Source organism: Rattus norvegicus, chromosome 1 (assembly GCF_036323735.1).
Source record: "Rattus norvegicus strain BN/NHsdMcwi chromosome 1, GRCr8, whole genome shotgun sequence".
Lineage (NCBI taxonomy): Eukaryota > Metazoa > Chordata > Mammalia > Rodentia > Muridae > Rattus > Rattus norvegicus.
In genome coordinates, this window is record NC_086019.1 from 212,404,004 (window position 1) to 212,418,742 (window position 14,739).

At 53.6% G+C, this 14,739-nt stretch overlaps 1 protein-coding gene and 1 long non-coding RNA gene across 2 annotated transcripts; one reads left to right on the plus strand and one right to left on the minus strand.

Moving 5' to 3' along the window:
* The first annotated feature begins 681 nt into the window (after positions 1–681).
* Positions 682–13,983, plus strand: Map3k11 (mitogen-activated protein kinase kinase kinase 11). The gene is made up of 10 exons (NM_001013150.1): positions 682–1,858; positions 6,164–6,344; positions 6,502–6,650; positions 6,729–6,904; positions 7,004–7,247; positions 7,662–7,775; positions 8,383–8,518; positions 8,596–8,687; positions 11,780–12,160; positions 13,122–13,983. Exons 1-10 carry the CDS (start codon positions 1,117–1,119, stop codon positions 13,457–13,459), a joined length of 2,553 nt encoding a protein of 850 aa, NP_001013168.1. The 5' UTR covers positions 682–1,116; the 3' UTR covers positions 13,460–13,983.
* LOC102546344 (uncharacterized) lies at positions 5,700–6,848 on the minus strand. The gene is made up of 2 exons (XR_350898.3): positions 6,710–6,848; positions 5,700–5,886 (listed from the first exon to the last, which is right to left on the minus strand). It is a non-coding gene; the product is annotated as an uncharacterized LOC102546344 (long non-coding RNA).
* Positions 13,984–14,739: the final 756 nt, after the last annotated feature.

The following is a 14,739-nucleotide window of genomic DNA, read 5'->3' on the forward strand; positions in this document are numbered from 1 at the left end:
TCTGAATCGAATCCCAGGCAAAGTTCTGAACAACAGTGTCAGGTTTTTGCCTCTTGGGGAAAGGACACGAAAAAATGGATTGCCTCTCAGGTGAAAGGAAGATAATTTTAAATGGTTCCAAGAGCTTAAGGTGTAAGCCAAGTCTGAAGTTCCAAACTTCCCTATTCACCTCCCCCTCTAGCATTGAAAAGCAGGGTATCTTGTTATTTCATATATGAAAAGAACGAAGCTTAAAGAGTTCTGCAACTTCGTAGCCAAGACCAGATTTGGGTTTGGGCGCAATCGCAAGGGTGATTTTGCTGAGGATTCAGACACAAGGATTCTTATCTGTCTTTGCAGAGATCCACTTCGACCCTGAGCAGCGGAGCTCCTAACGTAAGGCTTTTCTTAGAGTTGTGATGGTGTGTTTGGGGGCTGGAGAGGCAGGAGGACCTACCTTGCCCGCCTTCTACCTCTCTTGGCCAACCTCCCCGGGAACTCCCGGGCACAGCTGCCGGGAGCCTCCGGGAGGGGAGCGGTGCAACCCGCTCGCGTCATCTGATGCTGTTTCCTGCAGGAGGGAGAAGAGCGGAAAAAAGTGAAACTCCACCCTCCACCTCTGCCTCCCGCCCCCGGGGCCAAAGTACAAAGGGAGGAGGAAGAAGGGAACGGGGTCGGAGCTGTCGGGGCCAAAGGCACTAGCCCGAGAAGAGGTAGCTTCGGCTCTATTGGAGACTTTCTCTTACCTCTTGTATCTCAAGACAACAACCAGAGTCCAGGCGCCGACCCTGGCAGGCCCCACCTTACAGTAGGCGGGCGCTGGAGCCAGGTTCCCAGGACTACTTCGGGACCGAGGGACTCACTGCCGCTCCAATTCAGCCATGGTGAGGCGCCGGAGGCCAGTGGGCCCCACCCCTCCAGCCTGACCACACTGCCCTCGGTGCCCTCCTCCAGAAGCCCGAGATGCGGGGGGCCGGGAGGCGACACTCCTGGCTCCCCAGAGAGGCGTGGGTCTGGGGCTGAGGGCCAGGGCCCGGATGCCCAGGTTCCGGCACTAGGGCCTCACAAGCCACCGGGGGTGGATACCACGGGCACCCGAAGAAGGTCCCCCACACATTCCAACGCCGGCTCCCTGCCATGGAGCCCTTGAAGAACCTCTTCCTCAAGAGCCCGCTGGGGTCATGGAACGGCAGTGGCAGTGGGGGCGGTGGGGGTTCTGGTGGAGTCCGGCCAGAGGGGTCCCCGAAGGCAACAGCAGCTTATGCCAACCCTGTCTGGACAGCCCTGTTCGACTATGAGCCCAATGGGCAGGACGAACTAGCCCTGAGGAAGGGCGACCGTGTGGAGGTGCTGTCCAGGGATGCAGCCATCTCAGGAGATGAAGGCTGGTGGGCGGGCCAGGTGGGTGGCCAGGTGGGCATTTTTCCATCCAACTATGTATCTCGGGGTGGAGGCCCACCCCCCTGTGAGGTGGCCAGCTTCCAGGAGCTGCGACTGGAGGAGGTGATCGGCATCGGTGGCTTCGGCAAGGTCTACCGTGGCAGCTGGCGAGGGGAGCTGGTGGCTGTGAAAGCAGCTCGACAGGATCCTGATGAGGACATCAGTGTAACAGCTGAGAGTGTTCGACAGGAGGCCCGGCTTTTTGCCATGCTGGCACATCCCAACATCATTGCCCTCAAAGCTGTGTGCCTGGAGGAGCCAAACCTATGCCTGGTGATGGAGTATGCAGCTGGTGGACCTCTTAGCCGTGCCCTGGCTGGTCGGCGGGTGCCCCCCCATGTGCTGGTCAACTGGGCTGTGCAGATTGCCCGAGGGATGCACTACCTGCACTGTGAGGCTCTAGTGCCTGTGATACACCGAGACCTGAAGTCCAACAACAGTGAGTTTCAAGGGGCATGAAATGGGAATGGGGAGGCCAGGAGCACTGCTCAGCCAAGGCCCAGGTGCACACATCTCCTATCTCTGCGAAGCCTATTTAGGGAGATGCTGGAGTCAAGAGCTCCTTCCCTAGAGGAGTATTAGATATCTAGGAACTACCTGTGACCTATCAGTGACCCCAAAGCAAGAATCCCAGGGACCTGGCAGAGTTCTGCCTCTGTCTTCGAAGTTCCTTGTCCCAGCATTTAGCTGAAGTTTCAACAAGTTTTAAAAACTGAGCTCTCTCGGGGCCTTCAGCAGCCTGCCTTCCCATGGTCACCACCTCAGGGAAGACTCCTGGAAGCTGCTTCTCAGGTCTTCCCCTTCCCTGAAGTGTATAAACATGGTGTTGCTGCTCTCCCTCCCCATAGGCAGCTCCTTCAGAACAGAGATCTCAGAAGGGAAGATCCTACTCCCTGCTTGGAGATCAAGGCTGGTCCATCCCACTCTTTCCTGACTACATGTTCTCCAGATGCCTACTTAACTCAGAACCTCAATTTCAGCCTTCTAGAATAGGAACAGTGAGGCCAGAGCAGCTCAAGGACCTTCCAGAGCCCTGACACTGGATGCCCAGCAAGCAGTGCGTCTCCCAGCCAGGGATGTAAATATTTTCTGGCAGTAGGGCTGGGAAGTCTAGTGAAGGGAGACTCCATCTCTCACTATCTTGGACTCCCGTTTGCTGCTGTCATAGGCCCAGGAAAAATTGGTGACAGGTTCAGACGGCTTCCTCAAGTGGGCAGGCTTCAAGCCATTCCAAACAGGCATCATTTAGTGAAGAACTTGGTTGGATGGGTGTCTGGGCAGGGCCTGATCACAGTGCAGGCTCAGAGGCAGAGTCCAGCAATGTGGGGACACCAGGACCTGGGTCTGCTGGAACAGAGGGTACAGGCTAGGCACAGTAGGAAACATAGAGGAAGCGGTTCTCTGTGGCATGACTGGAGAAGAGTATAGAGATTCTTAGGGGCATCAGCATAGACATTTGAGCCTCTTGGCTTTGGCTTATTGTAAAGCAGGGCCAGAGGAAAACAGCAGCAGAGCCAGGGAGACCCAGTTCCTTGCCAGTTGAGCGCGCCTATCATCTACAGAGCACAATGGTGGGCCCGAGGCATATAGGGACCCCCACACATGCTCCCTCCACTAGCCTGGGGGGATTCCCCGAAGGCCCAGGGGGTGGGGGCTCCTGCCTTCTGTTTTTCCTCCGTTCTTTCCAGAAAAAAATGGAACAATAGTCCAGGCCCCTGCTCCCCACCCTCCACACGGCTTCCTGTGTTTCCTGCTGCCCCTGGGCTGGCTTCCTGCCCCAGCTCCAGCCCCTGTTCCCTCCCTGGCCCAGCTGCCTGCAAGGGAGGAAAGAGCTGGGGGTGGAGGGGTTTTGGGAGAGGAAGGAGCCAGGGATTGTGCCCCCCCCCCCAGGCACTAGTTCCTTCTCAGAGTCTGGGTGGTGGTGCAGGCAAGGTGCCCTCAGTCTCTGAGCCTGGCATCCAACTTCACAGACCCAGTCCTAGGCCCGAGTTGCTGTCTGTGGGATTGGGGTGGGGGGAGTCCCTGAGCTTAGAGGGGGGGGGGGAATCAGGCAGGAAACAATGGCATGATTTTCCTGGACAATGGGGGCCTTGTGAGGAAGCCTGGCTGGGAGAGAGGGGGGAATTCTCCAGGCCCACGAGTCACAGGACTGACCAGCCAGCCCGGCCTGGACCTGACCTCCCCCAATTTGTCCCCAAAGAACACCCCCCCCAAGTTGGCCCAGGCCTCCTAGAAAGGAGAAGTAGGGACCATGAGAGGGAAGCGGAAGAGGTGTGAGCTGGCCAGGCTGTCCATAGCCTGACAAAGGCCAGAAGGGGGTGAGGGGACAGTAAGGAGAGGACCATGAGGCTTCCCCAAGTTTTGGGCTCTCTAGCGTCTGAGTGGCCCCTGACCTCCCATGCCCAAGGTCTCCATCAAACATCAAACAACTTAGGTTTTGAGAATTGAGGACCCAGGCAGGATGCAAAACAACTTGGAGGGACATCTGAGGGTGCAGAGGTGAGGTGCTTGGCAAAACCAGAGTGCAGATGGGAGATTGCAGGACAGCTATTGATAAAGTCCTGGGGCGCTGAATGGCTGCCTCTTCACCATTAAAATTCCACAACCACAGAAGAGGCAGGTTGGCTCCCTGCCTAAGAATATGAAGCAGAGTGTGCTCTGCCTGTCTGTGGGCACCCATGTGTGCAAGAGACCAGGCTAGAGGCAGTAAGAAGTCCTCAGTGGAGGGTGGGTCCTGGCTCCAGAGAGAACCTGTGCTCTGTCCTCCTTCCTGCCCCAGCCTGTTGGGGTTCCTCCTGAGATGAGCTTGCACAGGCCTAACAACACAACGGGTCCCTGCCGACTTTGGCAGGCTGACCTAGGGCTGGAGGGCGGAAGTTAGGATTAAGGGTGGAGAGCAACAAGAGTGGGCTCTGACAGATGTGAGCTCAGGATCTCTAGGCTGAAAGGCACTGAGAACAGTTCTGCCACATGTCAGGCCCCAGGTTAAAGGTTTTTCAGTGGTCTGAACTGGCCTCAGACTCCTCCACAACCCCGTGAGCTGCATTTGTTGTCATCTTCTGTCTTGTCTGAGGCAGTGCAGAAGAGGGGTGGGTGGGGTTCAGCACCATTCTCTGACCCAGGAGATAGTGAAAGGAAGTCTGCCAGGAGTGGGGGTGTAAGAAAAGCCATGCCGCATGTTGATAGTAGGTAGGGCATGCCCCTGCTGTCTTGCCTAGAGGGGGCTGGAGCCTAGAGTAGACGGAGGTGATGGAGTCTGAGCTCTGAAGAGCACCAGAGTTGAAGCAGCTGAGAGTGGGAGGGGCCCTCAAGGGAAAAGAGTCAAGCAGAAGAGGCCCTGGGAATGGATGGTGTAGGTAGGGGTTGGGCACTAATGCCAAATCACCCGTGAAACTGCAGGGCTTGACCATCAGCAGAAATGGGTTCTGGCTTCAGGCTTTCAAAGATAAAAGCCTGGTGTGACTCCTCCTCCAAGAAGCCCTCCCTGGCTCACCTGGCCACATAGGTGCCCTCCCCCTCTTCCTCATGCTCAATACCTATCCCGTCCCATTGCAGCCCCGACTGATACCCGTGTAAGAGGGCTGGGGGATGTGCTTGCCACTTGTTCAAAACAGAAGGCACTGCTCACTACAGATGGACCCTTGATGATTCTGACTTTGTCCTCTGCTGCTCTGAGCTTCTCATCTGAACTGTTTTTATCCTGACAAGAGAGTTCTAAGATGTTGCTTCTTGTCAAAGCTAAACACTCCTGCCTGCCAACCAGAGCTTTCACTCTTCCTCTCTCTTCACACCCAACTCCTGCTGTAGACATCTTCCGAAGTCTTCTGAGGTGAAAGTCTGTGATACTCACAGTGCTGTGACCTCCAGGGGACCTTGTGTGCTCATAAGGGCTTCCCGCCTGTTCCCCTGTTCCCTAGCCTAAGTTCTAACACAGGAGTCTCTCTCCTCTTCTTCTCCTCCTCCTCCTCCTTCTTTTTCCTCCCTCCCTCTCTCCTTCTCTCTTTCTCTTCTTCTCCTTCTCCCTCTCTCCTCTCTCTCTCTCTCTCTCTCTCTCTCTCTCTCTCTCTCTCTCTCTCTCTCTCGGCATGCATACATGTGTGTGTTTTGAGACAAGAGTTTCTCTGTGTAGTCCTGGCTGTCCTGGAACTCCATTTGTAGATCGGACTGGACTTGAACCTTGAACTCTTAGAGATCCACCCGCCTCTGCCTCCTGAGTGCTGGGATTAAAGGAATGTGCCACCAAGCCTGGCTTGGGTTTCTCTTGAAAGGAGAACCAACACTGAAAACCACCACAACACAGTTTTTATTCCATTCAGTGTTAGGAAAGAGCTAGAACATCAGCTCTGGAGCCACAGGCTGAAGAGAATGTTTGCTGTGACCATGACTGTTTCCCTGCTGTTTCCTCATCTGTGAGACGATGTTGACAATTCATACATTCACTCGTTTGTTTCATTTGGTTTAGTTCATCTGTGTTAGTTAGAACTAAGTGTAAAAATTTGGCCTCTAGTGCTCGAGAGGCAGCAACATAGTAATCTCTTGCCAGTAAATGTGTGCCAGTTGGTACTTGAGTAGTTAAGTCCCCACCCCATCCCCAGCTGGGACTTCTCAAGGCAGGGTCCTCAGCAGCCACCTCTGTGTACTCAGTATCTGGCCAGGATGTCTGTCAGATGCACCTCTGGGCTCTTCTCCCAGCCCCATTACCTCTCCTTTCCACCCCCACAATCCTGCTCCACTTCTTCCCCAGTTCTGCTGCTGCAGCCCATTGAAGGTGACGACATGGAGCACAAGACCCTAAAGATTACTGACTTTGGCCTCGCCCGAGAGTGGCACAAAACCACACAGATGAGTGCTGCGGGGACCTATGCGTGGATGGCTCCTGAGGTTATCAAGGCATCTACCTTCTCCAAGGGCAGCGATGTCTGGAGGTAAAGCCTGGGTTGGGACTGAACAGTGTGGGGCTACAGAGGGTTGAGAAGGGGTGCTTAAGACCGGGGTGGCCAGACAGGCTGAAGGCAGGACCCCAAACCATTTAATTCCTCCATGCTTTGAGTTGAACATATAAATCTCTTGTGTTCCCTACAGCTTTGGGGTGCTGCTGTGGGAACTGCTGACTGGGGAGGTACCCTACCGTGGTATCGACTGTCTTGCGGTAGCCTATGGTGTGGCTGTAAACAAGTTAACATTACCCATCCCATCCACTTGCCCTGAGCCCTTCGCACAACTCATGGCTGGTAAGAGGATAGGGCTGGAGAGGTGAGGGGCAGAACTCCCTGGGCCCAGACACAAATACCTGTTTCCTGCCCCATTAGACTGCTGGGCACAGGACCCCCACCGCAGGCCCGACTTCGCCTCCATCCTGCAGCAGTTGGAAGCTCTAGAGGCTCAGGTGCTGAGGGAGATGCCACGGGACTCCTTCCATTCCATGCAGGAGGGCTGGAAACGCGAGATCCAGGGCCTTTTTGATGAGCTGCGGGCCAAGGAAAAGGTGGGAAGAATGGAAGACACAAGGTGGGGTGGAGAATAAGGTGGGGAGTCTGGGTCAATGCCTAGCTAACTCCACCTCTTTCGCTGCTCCGGAGCTTAGGAACTACTGAGCCGCGAGGAGGAACTGACGCGCGCAGCACGCGAGCAGCGGTCCCAGGCAGAGCAGCTGCGACGGCGCGAGCACCTGCTGGCGCAGTGGGAGCTGGAGGTGTTCGAGCGCGAGCTGACACTGCTGCTACAGCAGGTGGACCGAGAACGGCCACACGTGCGCCGCCGACGCGGCACCTTCAAGCGGAGCAAGCTCCGAGCGAGGGATGGCGGAGAACGCATCAGCATGCCCCTGGGTAAGGGGCGGGGCTCCAGTAGGACGCCTCTCTGCCATTGGCTGTTGGCGTGTGATCAAGCCTGTGTGCTGGTAAAGGCTTTTGGAGCCTGACCAGCTGGAATAAGGAGGGGTTTACTTTTGGGCTGGGATTTTCTTTTCGGTCTCTGGGCGGGTCTTGACGGATATTTGCATGTCGGGCTGCCACTGGTGCTGAGGACTAGAGGGTGGGGCCGGCCTGCCCAGACAGTAAACTAATTTCTCCACCAGTTAGTGCTGGTAATGGGGGCCAACCACTGGGCTCTCTTTACTGAAAGCCTGAAGACTGGAATGTAGTGAAGCACCCCCAAGGACACAGCTACTGTTGCCACTGTGGGAGAGGTCTGGGAGCCTCCTAAGGGTGCGTCCTTAAAACCTTTCCTTTCCCAAATTCCAGACTTCAAACATCGCATCACTGTGCAGGCCTCTCCAGGACTTGACCGGAGGAGAAATGTGTTCGAGGTTGGGGCTGGGGACTCGCCCACCTTCCCTCGGTTCCGAGCTATCCAGTGTAAGAAACGATCTGCCTTGCCTTCCCCACAACCCCTAAAACTCCCTGATGTCTAGAGATGTATCTGCCTTCCCTCACTATACCCAGTTACTATATACTATTCCCTCGCTGTACTCTGCTTCCAGGCCTTCCTCCCCTTTATCCTGACGTTTACCTTTAAGTTCCCTCCAAAAACAATTCCCTCTCTCCTCAGGTAATTGTATCATATCATGCTTTTGAGGTTTTTGTTTCATTTTTGAGACAGGGGTCTCAACTTTGTAGCTTTGGCCAGCTTGGAACTCAGAGATCTACCTAAATGCTAGGATTAAAGACCTGTGCCACTGCACTTGATCATATATTCTTTATTTTCCTGAATGCCTTGCAAATATTAATTCAATAATTCTAGTGGATTACTAGTGAGAATTATGATACTAGTGAATTATCAGTGAGAAATGTGAAAAGAGTAATTTGTCAACATGGTCAGTAAGAGGCAGAGCAAATATTCCTCAGACTTCCTCATTGCTAGCCCAGGCCCTGGTTCCATCTACGCCCAGCCCACCCCACCCATCCTAGCTGCTAGGATACAGGAGGACAAGAATGAACTCTGAGCTGTGGCATTCCCTTACAGTGGAACCTGCAGAATCAGGCCAGACTTGGGGTCGCCAGTCCCCTAGACGTCTTGACGATTCAAGCAATGGAGAGAGGCGTGCTTGCTGGGCCTGGGGTCCCAGTTCCCCCAAGCCTGGGGAGGCCCAGAATGGGAGGTAAGTACCTCAGTGTTCCACACCCTGTCACTCTACTCTTTAGAGCCCTAAGACTCACAAGCATGTTCCCTCTCCAGGAGAAGGTCCCGCATGGATGAAGCCACGTGGTACCTAGATTCAGATGACTCATCCCCATTAGGGTCTCCTTCTACTCCCCCAGCACTCAACGGTGAGTAAGGAATTTTGTTCTCCCATCAGATCTTGCTGAATTCTTTCTGAGGGCACCAGGATAGACTTTGAGCCAGCAACAGAAATGCCTTATGAACTCAAGACAAGGAAACTAACGCTGAGATTGCACAGAACCAGACCTAGAACCCAGGACACCAGGCCCACAGAAGTGGACTTACCTGAGGCCTCAGGGCTTCTAGAGACTAGTCCTCCTGTTAGGACTTTTAGGGCCCTGGGCAGCACTGTACCCTCAACAGACTCTGGAAAGGACAAGAAACAGGGAGTGGTTTCTTCCATTGGTACCCAGAAGCTTCCACAGTGCTTTTCCCAGTCCCTTCTGGGGAGCTGCTGGGTGGAAAAGAGGATAAGGAGACAGGAAGAGACCCAGGACCCTCATCTGCATCTGGGGATGTCCAGGACGGTTCTGTTCTCTGCAATGGTAACAGCCTCACCAGGAAGGAGACAACATGTCTGACCCCTGAGTGAGGAGCCATTATTCTCCCCATTTTAGGTAAAGAAATTGAGGCTAAAAGAGAGGAATAAGCTACCTCACCCCAGCTAAGGACTCTAACCACAGATGATGTGGTTTCTACATTCTCTGTGGGCTTCCTAGGAAGCTTTCCTTCTAAACAAACTATTTACAAAGCTAAGTCGGGCTCCAACACCAGAAGGATGAGGGCTCAGCTCAGCTCAGTGCTACCCAGTCTCCACAGAGTCAAAGTCGTGGTTTGTCTGGGGGATCCTATACCAACCTAGGGACCATCTCAGGGGGTCCCAGCCCTACCTTCTGCACATAGCAGGATGTAGACCCTAGACCAGTGCTTCTCAACCTGTGGGTCACGACCCTTTTGGGGGTCAAGTGACCTTCTCACAGGGGTCACCTCAAACCATTGGAAAACACAGACATTTACATGATGACTCATATCAGGAGCAAAGTTATAGGTACAGAGTAGCAATGAATAATTTTAGGATTGTGGGTCACCACATGAGGAATTATACTAAAGCGTCAGTGTTAGGAAGGTTGGGAAGCAAGGCCTAGAGCCTACTTTAATGGCTCTTAGGCTAGAGCCCTGTTCACCAAACGGTTTAGCTGTGCCGATTCGGCACCCACACACATAGCCGTCACCTCCATCCGCCCTTTTCTGTAATAATTGTAGCTAATATTTATTGCCTTCTCCTACCTGCCAAGTAGATGTTATCATTGGCTCCTTTTTACAGAGAAGCTAAGTAGTTCACTTAAGTGGCAGAACAGGATTTGAACCAGGGTTGATCTAATCCAGAGGCAGGCCCTTTACAAAGAATTTTTTAATTATTGTTTTATTTTATATGTATATATATTTACTCTGAATGTGTTTGAACACTGTGTGTGTGCATTGCCTGGGAAAACCAGAAGAGGACATCACATCCCTGGAACTGAAATTATAGATGCCTATGAGCCACCATGTGAGTGCCAGGAACTGAACCCAGGTCCTCTGGAAGAACAGCCAGTGTTCTTAACCACTGAGCCATCTCTCCAGTTCCCACATGTTTTGCTCCAGCAGTTATAGCCCACCACTGGCTGTTGTATGAGGGCTGAACTGAAAGCTGGAAGACCAAGGGGATTGCATTTGTTCTTAAATGTACCAGGTCAGAAGGACCAAAGGAGAATCTGAGGGCCTAGAACCCAGGTGTAGATCAGATCAATCCTCGACTGTGTCTTGCCAGGCCCTCTGAGGTCCCAGAAAAAGAGACACAAGACATAGACCCCATACTGCTCTCCCTCACCTTGATGTGCCATCAGCCCAGCCTAGGTGCTGAGCAAGCTGTGGCTCCCTAGCCCAAGCCTGCACTCATGCTGCTGTCTGGGTCATGATGATACATGACCTCAGCCTTCCGAATACCGCAGCCAGGAAGCTGGCAGAGTCAAGGAATGGGGTCTCACAGAGGATGCAGAGATCACTATCAAGGATTTTACTCACCTTATCCCTAGATAGAGGTTCTGGCCCTTGAGAACCTGATCACTGTGATTGCTCTTAGGCAGTCTGCAGTCAGCCTGCACTGACAGAAAATTGCCTTGAAGAGTATTGCCAGGAGCCACTCACCAACCCAGAGCACGGTGGAAGCAAGTTTGCTTCAACTCCAGGTCAAGCCTCTCATACAATCATCATCTCCTCACTAGCAGGGTCGCTAACTCAGACATTCAGGAACCTTAGAGGCAACTTTAAATTCTAGACATGTTACCGTGGACAAGTCACTTAACTTTAAGGACCTCAGAACTGACTTCAGGAACTGCCACCCACCCTATTAGGTTCCAGTCTCCAATCTCACTTTCTTCTGTCATTTTCTCTTGCTTATTTTAATACTTTTAGATTCTCTTTTACATTTTTATTAATAATTTGTTCCAGGGAATCCATGCCCTCTTTGATCTTTGTAAGCACCGGGCATGTGTGGTAGTATGCAGACACACATGGAGGCAAAAATATTCATACAAATAAATTATTTTTTTAACAAGAGGGCTCCCTGAGCCCACAGAGCTCTGAGCTAAATCCTGTTCACAGCAGAATATCACATTCCCCAGCCTTCTGTGTCTTTCTCCAGCCAACCCAGAACTCCAGACTTAACAGCTGGGTGCCTGGCAGGAGGAAGGGAAGGGCAGAAGGGATTAGAGCAGGAAGGGCTTTGAAGGGATACAATGAAGGACTGTCAGGGCAGTTGGCTGGGGGTACAGAAGAGAGCACCTAAGAACGTCAGGTGAAGGCCCAAGGACCCTCCTCAGACCCTCCTACATAGGACCACAGACAGGCCTGATGAGGGAGGGTCTCTTGGAAGAAGTTACAGCTACTCCCAGGAAGTAGGCTGCTCTGCTCGGAGGACTGTCTTCTACAGCAGCTACTGCCAGGCTTTGCTCCTAATAGCTGCCCCTGCCCCAGATCCCTTCTGTTTGGCAGATGTGTGTGATGGAAAGGTTCAGCAGACGAGGAAGGGCTGCTTTACAGGTAGAGCTGAAGAAGATAGCCTTGGGAAGCAGAGCTCAGTTCTTGTTCTAAGCCACCCAGGATGCTCACCTGGCAGACGTGCTAGCTTCACTCTAACCTGTGTCACTGATACTCACAGGTAATCCTCCAAGGCCTAGCCCTGAGCCAGAGGAGCCACGGCGGTCTGGGCCCACAGAACGGGGCAATAGCTCTGGGACGCCTAAACTGATCCAACGTGCATTGCTCCGGGGGACCGCTCTGCTGGCTTCCCTAGGCCTTGGCCGAGACCTGCAGCCTCCAGGAGGCCTGAGCCGTGAACGTGGAGAGTCCCCGACAGCACCACCCCCTGCACAGATGGCTTCACCCTGTCCACCTGACCTGCCCTCCACCCCGCTCATCCACCTCTCACAAGCAACACCTGATGCCCGTGGACCACTCACCCCTGCACCCTTATTGCTGGACCTAGGTGTTTCCTCTGGCCAGCCATCAGCCAAGAGCCCTCGGCGGGAAGAGACACGTGGTGAGTGATGTAAGACTGATGGGGAGATAGAAGCCATCGGAGAAAGGAGGAATGGCTAGGAACTCAGGACCACAGACAGCTGCTGGTTCCCAAACTAGATTCTTAGGCTCTGTGGCTGTTGGTAGAGCTCTAGGTTCAGCTGTGAAATACAGAAATCTCCCTAATGATGGACTCCTATTGATTGATTGGGCAAAGTGCTGTAACCATTCTGTATAGAAGTTGTATAGGAAGCATTCTTATGCCTAGTTCTTAGATGAAGTTGTTTGTTTGTTTGTTTGTTTGTTTGTTTGTTTGTAGCAAGAAGGTCTTGTATAGCCCAGGCTGGGCTCAAGTCCCAGTTCTCCTGTCTCAGCATCTCGAGTTCCAATATAACAGGCGTGTCCCACCACGCAAGGCTGGATGAGGAGATTAATTTATTTTTACATTTATGTGTTCACTGTGGGGGGGCACACATGCCACAGAGCACATATGGGTAGCTTTCAGGAGTCGGTTCTCTCTTTCCACCACTGGGTTCCAGGTACCTCAGGTTGTTAGTCTTGGCAGTGAGCCCCTGTGACTGCTAAGCCGTCTCAGCAGCCGAGATGGGGGATGTAAGGAGCACAGAGCATACAAATGCAGAGGGGCGGAGTTGGGGATTTAGTTCAGTGGTAGAGCGTTTGCCTAGCAAGCACAAGGCCCTGGGTTCAGTCCTCAGCTCCGGGAAAAAAAAACAAAAAAAAAAAACAAAAAAAAAACAAATGCAGAGGGGCAGCCAGTAAGTCGCCAAGCCCACATAGGGCTAAGACAGCCTGACCCTGGAACTGTGGAATGAACAGACATATCTTGGGACATGAAGAGAACCCACGAGGCAATCACATAACTCACTGAAATGCTAGAAGCTCCGGCAAGAGCAGGGCAGTTCCTCCAAGAGACATCTAAGAATTAGTGGATGCCTAACCATGCACCCCTCTATACCCCATAGGAAGAACTGTTTCACCTCCACCAGGAATATCACGCTCTGCTCCTGGCACCCCTGGAACCCCTCGCTCACCACCTTTGGGCCTCATCAGCCGACCTCGGCCATCACCACTCCGTAACCGTATTGACCCATGGAGCTTCGTGTCAGCTGGGCCACGGCCTTCACCCCTGCCCTCTCCACAGCCTGCACCCCGACGGGCACCATGGACCTTATTCCCAGACTCAGATCCCTTCTGGGACTCCCCACCTGCCAACCCCTTCCGGGGAGGCTCCCAGGACTGCAGGACGCAGACCAAAGATGTGGGTGCTCAGGCGCCATGGGCACCAGAAGCAGGGCCCTGAGTGGGCCAGACCATACCCCCTGCGCTCCAGCTGCCTCAGAGGAGGCATAGCATACACTGGAAGAGGAGCCAGGAAGGCCTCTGTGGCTGCCTTGGTTTCCCCCAGGGACCCTGACCCTTTGGCGGTCAGGAACACTACACTGCACAGAAAGCCTTCACACTGGATGGGGGCTACACCCCACATGCCTACAAACTGTAGGTCCCCCTGATTTACCTGCCCCACTGGGGCCTGACACTGTACCTAGCTGGTTAGGAGGACCAGAGCCTGTCTCAGGGAATTGCCCCCCAAGGAGTGGTGCAGGGAGGGGGTCCAGGGGAAAGGGGCTGACCTCAGGTGTCACCAGCACTTTTGACCAAGTCCTGTTACTGTGGCCCCTGTCTCCAAGGCCTAGTTCCTGGACCCCCTACCCTGGAGGTTATTGGAGCCGGGGCTCTCTGGGTGCCTTTCTACTGCCCCAGCCAAGGTTGGAGCCTTGGCCTGGGGAGCCAATGAAGCCAAATAAACTTGTAAGCTGTCTCCCCAAACACAGTCTCTCACTTCTCTGGAGGTGATCTGGTGTCCTTGTCTTCATGCCCCTAAAACAATGGGCAGATAACTGGCTGAGGCAAAGCTAGGATGCCTTGTACCACACTCCTCTCCTAGGACCAAGCCCACCGACTGGACAGTCTTTAAGGGCCCATCCCAGCCAGCTCCTCACCACTGCCAGGCCTTGTCCACGCCGCATCTTTATTTGAGCCATTTCTACCATTCAAGCGATGCTTTGCCCCACTGTTCCCTGTTGCCTGGTGGGCCCTGCCTGTCTTCTGGGCTCAACTGCAAGATCTTCTCTAGGAATCTTTCCCAGGACCCATTGCCTCTGCCCCAGGTAGATCTTTCACCTGTAGCCCTCTGGGGAACATCTCAAGGGTTTGTCTCTAGTCCATGCCCTGGATATGAACGAACCCACCCACCAGCAGCATGGTGACCAACCCTGGTGTTCTTGACCTGGCCTTGAGGCTCCCACTCGGTGCCTTAGGGCAGTGTCCTTCCACAGTTTATGAGTGAAGTCCCCCAGTTTACACAAGGTAGCCATTCTGGGTCTGCGAACAGGATGTGTAAGTGCCCTCACCTCATATTCTCCCCAACTGTCCATCTGAGTCCCACGGTGCCTCATCCACCCTCTGCTCAGAGGGCCACTGTCCACCTAGAATGCCACCGCATCCTCTAGAGATCTTTGGTCTGCTTGTCCTCAAAGCCCTATCTCCTCGGTCCCTTCATGGTTACTCTCTGACTCAGATGGT